The sequence below is a fragment of the Arachis ipaensis genome, chromosome B01, assembly GCF_000816755.2.
Source record: "Arachis ipaensis cultivar K30076 chromosome B01, Araip1.1, whole genome shotgun sequence".
NCBI classification, from domain to species: Eukaryota; Viridiplantae; Streptophyta; class Magnoliopsida; order Fabales; family Fabaceae; genus Arachis; species Arachis ipaensis.
In genome coordinates, this window is record NC_029785.2 from 61,631,598 (window position 1) to 61,641,713 (window position 10,116).

General features: G+C 39.0%; 1 protein-coding gene across 2 annotated transcripts; it reads left to right on the top strand.

Moving 5' to 3' along the window:
• Positions 332 to 6,267, top strand: LOC107630973 (protein STICHEL-like 2). 2 transcript variants are annotated; one of them, XM_016334272.2, is made up of 8 exons: positions 332 to 608; positions 1,255 to 2,882; positions 2,962 to 3,181; positions 3,335 to 3,520; positions 3,621 to 3,836; positions 4,170 to 4,824; positions 5,449 to 5,501; positions 5,831 to 6,267. In XM_016334272.2, the coding sequence occupies exons 2-6, from the start codon at positions 1,305 to 1,307 to the stop codon at positions 4,796 to 4,798; spliced, it is 2,829 nt and encodes a 942-aa protein (XP_016189758.1). In that variant the 5' UTR covers positions 332 to 608; positions 1,255 to 1,304; the 3' UTR covers positions 4,799 to 4,824; positions 5,449 to 5,501; positions 5,831 to 6,267. The 2 variants fall into 2 exon arrangements, with proteins under 2 accessions (XP_016189758.1, XP_020977651.1); XM_021121992.1 differs by lacking the exon at positions 332 to 608 and adding an exon at positions 732 to 866.

A 10,116-nucleotide genomic window follows, 5' to 3' on the forward strand; every position in this document is an offset into this window, starting at 1 on the left:
AAAAAAGATAATATTTAATTATTATTTTTATCATATTTTTAAATTATTTAAAAATTAATTTATTATTAACATTTTTTAGAGATTTTTTTGAGAAACTGAATTAGTAATTAGCTCAACTTAAGAATGCCTAAAGAAGCTTGGTATAAAATGAGAGAGAAAACAATACTTCTCCGACGAAGAAAACAAGTCGGGGCTATGTTTGTAGACAGAAATGGACACATGTTGAGCGCTTAGATGTCCGTGACACAGCAACACTTACCCCCATGTCATGCTTAACAACCGCTGCCATTTATTACATTTTAGATTTTACCACCATTGACCATCCCATTCTTTTCTTTCCACTTTTATCCTCTCCAATCTCCATCCACCTTCTATCCATCTTCTATCGTTTACTATTTATTATTATTACTACTCACCACCACTCACCCTGAGCTGCTACTAACTAGTAGTAAGTACTGGTAAGTAAGTAACTATACACCAGGCTCCAACCCCACTCTTTCTTTCAAAGACTCGTGTTTTTCAACACCCCGTTTTCTACGTTACTCCATTCAACGGGTTTAATTTTTCTTTCTCATTTTCCAACAACATGTTTCTTTCCATTTCCTAAGGTTCGCTCTAATGCTCTATACTCTACTATAATTTTATATGTTTATATAATCTATTTCTATTTATTTATTTATTATATTTTTTTTCACAACCTTTGTCCGTTTGGCATTGTCTGTTTCCACTTTCCATCTCCAACAATTTTTATTTTTATTTTTATTCTTCATGTGTGTCAAAATTTGAACACAAGATTCTCTTAAGACTTCGTTCCCAGTTGTCCTTTGTTCCTACGGGGATTGAAACCAGTACATTGCGCTATACAGGTTAGAATTTAGAAAACCATACTTGTAATGCTGTAATGGCGTTCTAATATTTTTTCTTTTGATCGAAGGTACTTCTTTGGTTTTTATATTCTTCTGTTTGTTTAATTTGCGTGTGATAATGTGTTCCCCGGGAGAGTTGTCTTGCAAAGCGCACATTCAGAAACTAACCGTTACTCTCATTTCTTTGGTTTGATAGTGACTCAGATTTGAAGATGAAGTACATTAATTAAAAATCAGCAACAATGCAAAAATTTTGTTTTTAACCCCAAAACCTCCTCATTCTGTTGTGTTTTATTGTTTATTTTTAAGTACTATTGTTTGGTTAAAATCAAGTACTCCTTTTTATCCCTTTTCTTTTACGTTTTTGATGCTATTCTCTGGCTTGTAGGGGTTTGCATTATTTTTGGAGGGTTTTGATTGTGTAAGAGTAATAGAGTGATGGATGGTAGAAGGCATTCAGTTGATATTCCAATTTCCAAAACTCTTGTGGCACTGAGGAGGGTGAGGTCACTGAGGGATCCATCAACTAACTGCATTAACAAGCTCTCTCCTTTGATTGACAATGTTCAATGGGAAAACGGTTCCAATAATGGGATTTCGCTGCACTTCCTCGAAGCTTCTCATGCATGCGGTTCTAGTGATAACAATGATGGTTTTAGATCAAAGACTTTAGAATTCAAGGGACATAGAGAGCAGGATACTGCTGATTTTGAGCTGAATTGTGGCCTTTTGAACTCTAAGAGGAACTATCATGGGATATCCTGCCAGGAAACAAAGCGAGACGACGAGCTAGTTTATTCTAATGCTTATCAGCAAGGCATTGTTGGGAATAAATCACCGAGTGAAAGCTGTAGCAGCAACTATGGAGGTAGAGGGTTGGATCTGGCTGGCATGGTGCCGTCTGTTAATCATTTGAGGGACGGGGAATTGTGCTATTTATCTTCGCAGTTAGGGAGGGTAGATAACTTGAAGCAAACCCGAAAGTCGCAGCGCAGGACTACAAAAGTTAAACCATCTGAAGCGACAGGTGATACTGTGAGCCATGTAGGTAGTCCACACCTTTCTTTTGGTGATGCTCTCTCAGCTCATAGTGCTTCAGTACGAATAACTCAAGATGCTTTGGATAATCTACATGGATGTGGAATAAGCTGTTGTTGGTCAAAATCACCAAGATTTAGAGAATCAAATCATTATTCTGAAGTAGAAGATCTTCCTTTGTTATTGCAGCAAGCTAATGAGACTGATCTTTATGGATGCAGAAGCACAAGAAACGTAGGTGGCGGAGATAGTCCAAATTTGGAAACTCCAAGAAGTTTATCAATGAAATTTAAGCCAAAATCTTTTGGTGATTTGGTGGGGCAAAATGTGGTTGGAAGGTCACTTATGGGGGCCATTTCCAGTGGAAGGATAACATCATTTTACCTTTTCCATGGTCCCCGTGGTACCGGAAAGACATCTGCGTCTAGGATATTTTCTGCGGCATTAAATTGCCTATCCCTTGAGGTGCAAAGGCCATGTGGTATGTGTAAAGAGTGTATTTCGCTCTTTTCTGGAAGAAGTAAAGATGTTAAGGAAGTGGATTCCTTGAGAATCAACCATGTAGACAAGGTTAAGTCCCTAATTAAGAGTGCTTGTATTCCTCCGGTTTCGTCACGCTTTAAGGTGTACATTATCGATGAGTGCCAGTTCTTGAACGGGGAAACATGGGCTACTCTTTTGAATAGCCTAGATAATGTTTCTCAATATGTGGTTTTTGTGATGATCACTCCTGATTTGGATAACCTTCCTCGAAGTGTGGTTTCCCGGGCTCAGAGGTATCACTTTCCAAAGATTAAAGATGTTGATATCGCGAGCAGATTAGAAAAAATCTGTGTTGAAGAAGGTCTTGATTTTGAACAAGTTGCTTTGGATTTTATTGCTGCTAAATCTTGTGGTTCTCTTAGAGATGCAGAAATGATGCTTGATCAGCTGAGTTTGCTTGGTAAAAAAATCACACTTACCTTAGCCCATGAGCTCGTAAGTATCATGCTTTGTTCCATACATGTATGTTTTTCAAACTTTCTTCATTTTTCCTGAGACCTTTGTTGTTCTGCAGACTGGTGTCGTTTCAGATGATGAATTGCTTGACTTGTTGGACCTGGCTTTGTCATCTGACACTTCAAATACAGTTATAAGAGCCCGGGAGCTGATGAGATCGCGGATAGATCCATTACAACTTGTTTCACAGCTTGCAAATCTTATTATGGACATTCTTGCAGGGAAGTCTGAAGTCGGTGATTCCGAAATCAGAAGAAGATTCTTGATTAGACAAACCTGTTAGTGCTTTAAGAGTATAATTATTAGCTTTGAGTGTGTATATTGGCTGTTTAACTTTTAATGCCATTAATGCCTGTGCTTCCCATTGAGAACTCTATGCTGCTCATTATCTTATTTCTACGGTCTCTGACGGGGTGTTTTCTTCGTTTTAGCTGAAGCAGACATGCAGAAATTGAGTCATGCGTTAAAAGTACTTTCAGAAACAGAGAAGCAATTGAGAATTTCAAAGAATCAAAGAACATGGTTCACAGCAGCGCTTCTACAATTAAGTGCCGAAGAATATCCACCTGCTGATGCAACTGATGACAAGTTGTATTTGAAAGGTGCTACCAATAGAGGTGAGCTTGACTTTTCCCTTCCTTATATGGTGTTGGCAAAATTGGAGTGGTTTCATATTGTTGAACTTTCTTCTCTAAGATTGTCTTCAAATGGATACAGATGGTGATTTCTGTAGTACTTCATCAACAGGGGAGAGCTTGAAGAATAATGCTACAGGTCAATGTGATGAAAAGTCATATAGATTAGGATTGCAAGAGGATCAGAAAAGAACTTTGGATTCCATATGGTATAAAGCTACAGAGATATGCCAATCAAGCCGGCTCAAGGCTTTTCTCAGGAAGCAGGGAAAGTTATCTTCGCTTTGTGTCAATCAAGGTACATTTGCACTCATGTAGCTACGATTTCTTTTTCCAACCATCTTCAAAATTTATGGCATCATATTGTAATCTCTTCCTACTATGTGGTTAGTTTCTTTTATGTTTGTTTATGTAGAAAGTTTAAGCTTTTTTTTCTTTACCATATCTTGATAATATGCTTCTATAATGCTTGAATATACTATGTTATATGGATTACATATTTCCCAGTACTGTCATTATTTATTCTGCTTTAATGTTTAAAGAAAAGAGAATTATTCTTGTCTATTATGAGATGTAAATTCCATAGTAAATTGCATACTAATTAATGAATGGAGAATGTTCCAATTTTCAGGCCTTGCAGCTGCTGAGTTGGAATTCCACCGTCGTGACAGTGTAGCTAGAGCCGAGAAGTCGTGGAAACTGATTGCAAGTTACCTGCAGATCATATTGGGTTGCAACATTGAGCTCAGGATCAATTACGTACCTTGTGCCACAGCTTCTAGGTATGCCAGACTAAAGAGGTCATCTTTCAATTTCTTTAATTGTTCCCGAAGAATTCTACGGAAATCGATGCCTTCTGACGACCAAGGAAGCGAATCAGACTATGCTGATCAAACTTCTGAGAAGCCTATGATGAAAGATCAGACTCTAACTTGTTCCTCTGAGTTTGGTTCTCGGGTGCCACTACCTGATGTTGTAGCAGCTTTGAGAAGTTGCGAAGGTAATCTGCTAAGCTCGGGGAAAACATTCTTGAATATGTCTACTCAAGAGACTCCAAGGAATTCATGTTCTAGAGCTGATTCTCTTAAGGAAGAGGAATGCAATCAGGCCCATTTACCTTCGTCAAACATCGATTTAGACTATCAATCTAAGTGTTTTCCTCGAACCTTCTGGCTTCATAAGAAATTCTGTTCATCGCATGCATCGGAACAGAAGGATTTTGTTTTCTCAAGCCACTATGTTTATCCCCCACAACTCTAACAACTGTGTCAAGCCGCCAAGGAAAAGTACGTTTCGCATCTTAATCATCATATATTCCTTAAATCATCATTTTGGATCTTAGTAACGGACTGCAAAACTGCATGAATTATATAGTGCCAGACTGCCAGGGCTGCTGTTTACTTTGCTAAACTTTCTGACACTGAATATTAATCTAGTTTTATCTGTGGTAGTTCGATAGAATCAGCTAAAAGTTACATTCAAGATGGAGCTGATTTTAAATGTTGATATAATATGTTCATCTTATTCACCAGTGTTCTGCATAAAGTAAGAAAGTCATTTGGGCTGTAGAACATTGTAACTTTCCTATGGAAAATAATATTCTTTTATTTTTGTTTCCTTGAATATTTTCTTTAGTGACATGATAGTTGTACTCTACTATAGTCCAGTTACTTAATGTGTAAACAACTATCATTCTTCCATACAAGGTATTACATAAACTAGAAGATTCTTTTTGATCGGAAAGTGACGAAGGAAATCTTAGAAAGAGAAGAGAGTTGTTTTCCTTCTTAACTATGTTCTCTAACGAAAACTATTATTGCTTAAATCCTGAAATTTTTGTAAGGATGTTGGGTAAATTTTTGGCTGCGATTTTTCTGAAACACTTATAAAAAATCTGCTCTCTTTTTCAGCCAAAACTATTCATTCAAATTTACTCTGGAGGACCCTGCAACACTCAAGGAAGGTATGGATGGTTTGGAAAAATGTTTGGATTTCAGGGTTTTTTAGAATGTTCATTCTTCTGTTGTTAAGGTTATGGTTTGAGTTCATGATCTATGCTAGCTATGATAGTTAAGAAACAAACCAGTTAGTTATCGTAGTTATGATTTTGATAGCTTTCGTATACAGCTAGCACCTCATTCCATGCATCATACTTGCATAGAAACTCATCACAGTTAAACTCCATACACAATTTCATGAATCAAACAATGCGAGTGCATCTTATCATAAATGTGGTGCATTCTTTTGCCCATTTTCCCCTATATTCTCACGGTTAAGTGTTCTCTTTTTCAGGCACGGATATGGTACTCAAGCAACAAAACTCGGACACCGCGACCGAGTAACTGAAGAGTTTATCACCTTGCAGCAAGAGCTTCCTTGCGTTGCATATCTTGGAAAATTTTGTGAGTAGCGATACACATTGCGAAGAGCACAGGGTGAAGTTAATGCAACACAAGTAGATAGATAGCTAAGTTTCCTATTCATTAGGATTGTTACATATCTCCTCATCTATTTTCTATCTGATCTATTTGCTTCAATTTAAAAACCTATATAAGGTTGGCATACACGTATCATTAATAAGTAATAACAACTTAATTTCTTTATCTATTGTTGCTATGCTTTCATAGTTTGGGGAAATAGGAAAGTGAAAAATTTGTTGGAGACTTCTATGTACATTGGGGATCTTTGCAAATTCGCATAATGCCTGAGCCATCACATTGAATTAAAGTTTAAACTTTATAGTCCATGCTATGATGAGGTATTTTGTCAACTCCATTAAATAAAATTAACCCCAAGTCCATAAAAAAGAATTAGACAGATTGATTCCTTGGGCGGTTGGGCCTTAGAAAGGAAAACACAATTGTCGGTCATCCAATAATCAAAATCCCTATACTTTGTCGATAGAATAGTAGTTTTTCTTTTTCGATTTAGATGAGGGAGTACTGAATGCGTGAGATTGAAAGTTGCTATAATTAGGCTGGATTATGTTTTTTGGTGGAGATAAATAGGATGGATTTATTAACGAATACGAAAAGGTTATTGGTGACTGATGTCATTTTTTTTTTGGTGATTGGCTGATGTTACTTTTATTTTGACTTAAGGGTGGAAATGGGTTAGTTCTTTTTAGGCTTCGAGTTAATAGCTTTGAAAAAGGAAAACACAGCTACACTCTTCGGGGTTGAAGAACCACTGAACTATCAGCAAAAAGTGATAACCTCACGACTCCAGGAGCGTGTTCAAAGAACTCTTTTTCTTCCTCACTATCCAGAATAAAATTTGCTAGACCATCAGCCACTTTGTTAGCTTCACGCACCACATGGATCACCTTCACATCCCAGTTCCTCCCCATCGTCCTTCTAATTCGGCGAATAGGTCGGGTCAACTCAAGGTGGGTCTCCGGTGGGTTTTGGATCAATTCCACACTGCTCTTAGAATCTGTCTCCACTATGATCTGTCCGATTCCTCTTTCCCATGCTATCTCAAGCCCTATATTGATAGCATTAACTTAAACTTGGATGGCTTTTGCATTCCCATCTTTTTTGTGATCCAACCTCCAATATCATTTCTGAGCACACCGCCACTGCTGCCTCTTGACGCTCCATCAATATTTAACATCAACTAGTTTTTCGGCAGGGCCTTCTACTTTATAAGCCTAACAGAGGGGGAGTTATCCTTCTTTTCTTCCTGAGTGACTCTGTAACACTCATCCACCATCATTCTAATTCTCATCTTCATGATTCTCTCCGGATCATTCCTCCCCATGTGAGTATATTCATTTCGAAATTTCCACATCATCCAAGCAGTTATCATGAAGAAGCTTTTCCATCTCCAACGTCTCTTGTTAGGTTTAAATGAATCCAGTCATTAATGCTCAGGCTGAAGAATTGGTTTAAATAGGGAGGGTTTACATATGAAGCCCAGATGAGAGTCCCTTATAGCATGAATAGGAGTTTCCACCTCTGCATTGTACCACATACAGAGGGGATTATTCCCTGTTGTCCACACAGCTGTTCTTCCTTGGGTTAGGAGGCCATTGTGCGCAGCTTGCCATTCCAAATTTGATCATTGTCAGTCTGTTGATTAATAAGAGCTTTGTATGTGTGCTTGATTTGAGAATTCTCCTCTCGGACTAGGTCTCCAAATAATTCTATCTTCCCCGTCTTCTCTACATGGTAATTAGGGAGGAGAGTGTCGAGTCTGCTAATATCCCAGTTTCCTCTACTTACTAACATTCCAATCCTGCTCTTCTTGAGTAATTATTGGCGATGCTCAATTCTGAAGCTTTACACCGTTGTCAATCCACTCGTCCTTCCAAAAAATAATTCTTTCCCCATCTCCTACTAGATGGCCAACATGATGATTTCCCTTAGCAGATTAGCCCCTTTCCCATACTTTCCAACTAGCACCCTGGCCCATAAAGAGTTGGAATTTCTCTCTTGATTGTGAAGGCCTGTCTCTGAATCCCAATCCACCCTGCCTTTGCGGGAACGAATCTTGTTCCAGCTAACCATATGCACTCCTCTGGTAGTCGTGTCATGTCCCCAAATAAAATCCCTCTGAGCCCTCGAACCTAGAACAGCTTGTGCCAGAGTCACTCTTCCAGCCATGGATAAACAACTAGATTTCTACCCTTGTAGCTTAGAGTTCACCTTATCAATTATATAATTGAAATTAGCTCTTCTCGACCTTGTCCCTTGAATCATGGCCCCAAGATATCCCCCTATCTCCTTGACTTCAGAGAAGCCACTAATACTTGTTATGTTTTGTCGAGTCTAAACAATCACATTTTTGGAGAAGTAGATACTTGTCTTGGCACTATTCACTTGGTGTCCTGACGCTCCACAGAAATCATCAAGGACTTTGAGGACCTTGGTTATTTGGGTTGTGGTTGCTTCTGTGAAAAAGATTAGATCCTCAGCAAACATTAGGTGCGGGATTTGTGGCCCATTTCTGCCTACTCGCATCAGTTTCCAGCTCCCCTCCTCCACGGCTTCTAAAATCATATGCCATAGTCTATCCATGCAAATAACAGAAAAATGTACGGGAAAATTGGCTCGCGTTGTCTGATTCCCTTGGAGGGGTTAAAACACTCTGTTTTCTGCCCATTCCACAGAATGGAGAGTTGAGTAGACTTGATGCACTACATAATTATGTCACTCAAGTTCTGGGAGATACCAAACTCTTTCAGCGATCCCTCAATAAAAATCTAACTCAACTTGTCGTACGCCTTCATGAGATCAATTTTAATTGATATATAGCCTCTTTCACCTCTCATTCTTCTCATGGAGTGGACCATCTCTTGAACGATCACCATATTATCATGTATGCTTCTTTGCGGCACAAAGCTGGATTGGAACAGAGATATCTGATCCTGAAGGAAAGGTTTCATCTTCGTGACTAGAATCTTGGAGAGCCCTTTGTAAAGAACATTGCACAAGGAGATTGGCCGAATTGGTTGAGGAATTTCGGCTTTTCCACTTTTGGAATTAGGACAATCATAGTTCCATGGACCGCTTGATAGCTTCCGGGTTTCTCCAAAGGTTGTAGATGACATCCGCTACCTCCCTATGGATTTGATCCCAATTTTGATGATAAAAAATGCTTGGTATTCCATTTTCCTCTGGCGCTTTGTAGACTCCTATACTGAAAAATGCTCTTTTGATATCCTCTGCGTTTGGACTTTTTAGGGACTCCCAAACTATTTCTTCCGTGACTAACGGAAAGGAATTCACACAATTGATGGACTCTCTATTACTTATTTCTTCGTAAAACAGGTCTCTAAAATAATGCATAGCCATCTATTGTAAGTTTGTAACCTTTCCTGATCCTCCTCCTAACTACCATCATTTTTCCATCATTTTTATTTTTTTATCTTTTTTAAGTGTCTTAGCTTGGCATTTTAAAAGTTCAATTTAGTATGCAAAATTTAAAATAGGACATTTAAATAGATAAAAGGTGTTCATATTCTGTCCCAAACATAAAACCAGGCCCAATAAGGATGAAAGGACCAACCATGGAAGGTGGCCTCTTATCCCCTACTCGACCTCTTTGAAGGGGTCGGGCACCGACCCAGGAGCCCAACTCCATTTATCCAACGTGGCAGGTCACTGCTTCTAGAAGCCGTGACTAAATCTCTATCTCCTCCAAAAGATAGACTCCAACAAGCTCTCAAGATATAAGATAAGATAAGATAAGATAAGATGGAACTACTGCCACCAAGGAGGTCATCAAACTCTACTATAAATACACTGGCACTCCCAAGGTATAACTCACGTTCTAATATACTAAAAACCTGCCTAAATCCCTTGCTAACTTAAGCATCAGAGTCTCTTGTAGGTACCACCTCCCACCTCCTCACGAGGAACTCGGACAGGCGGCACCTCGACATCAACAAGTCGGACGCTGCCCTACAAAGGGGTCTGGACCTCACGTTCAGGCCCACATCAACGTTTCAGGTAACCCTCGGAACATTGGCACCGTTGCCGGGAACCTGGAATTCATCCTGCAACAATGGCGGACAACCAGCATGAAGATGGCCATACGGCATCCGAATCTGAATGTGAGCCCCAACCTGAGGG

Excerpts from the sequence above, each read along its gene's own strand:
- LOC107630973 (XM_016334272.2), top strand. The coding sequence starts at position 1,305 with ATGGATGGTAGAAGGCATTCAGTTGATATTCCAATTTCCAAAACTCTT. Across the intron at positions 3,521-3,620 it reads GAAAGGTGCTACCAATAGAG|ATGGTGATTTCTGTAGTACT; the intron begins GTGAGCTTGACT and ends AAATGGATACAG. Across the intron at positions 3,837-4,169 it reads TTCGCTTTGTGTCAATCAAG|GCCTTGCAGCTGCTGAGTTG; the intron begins GTACATTTGCAC and ends TCCAATTTTCAG.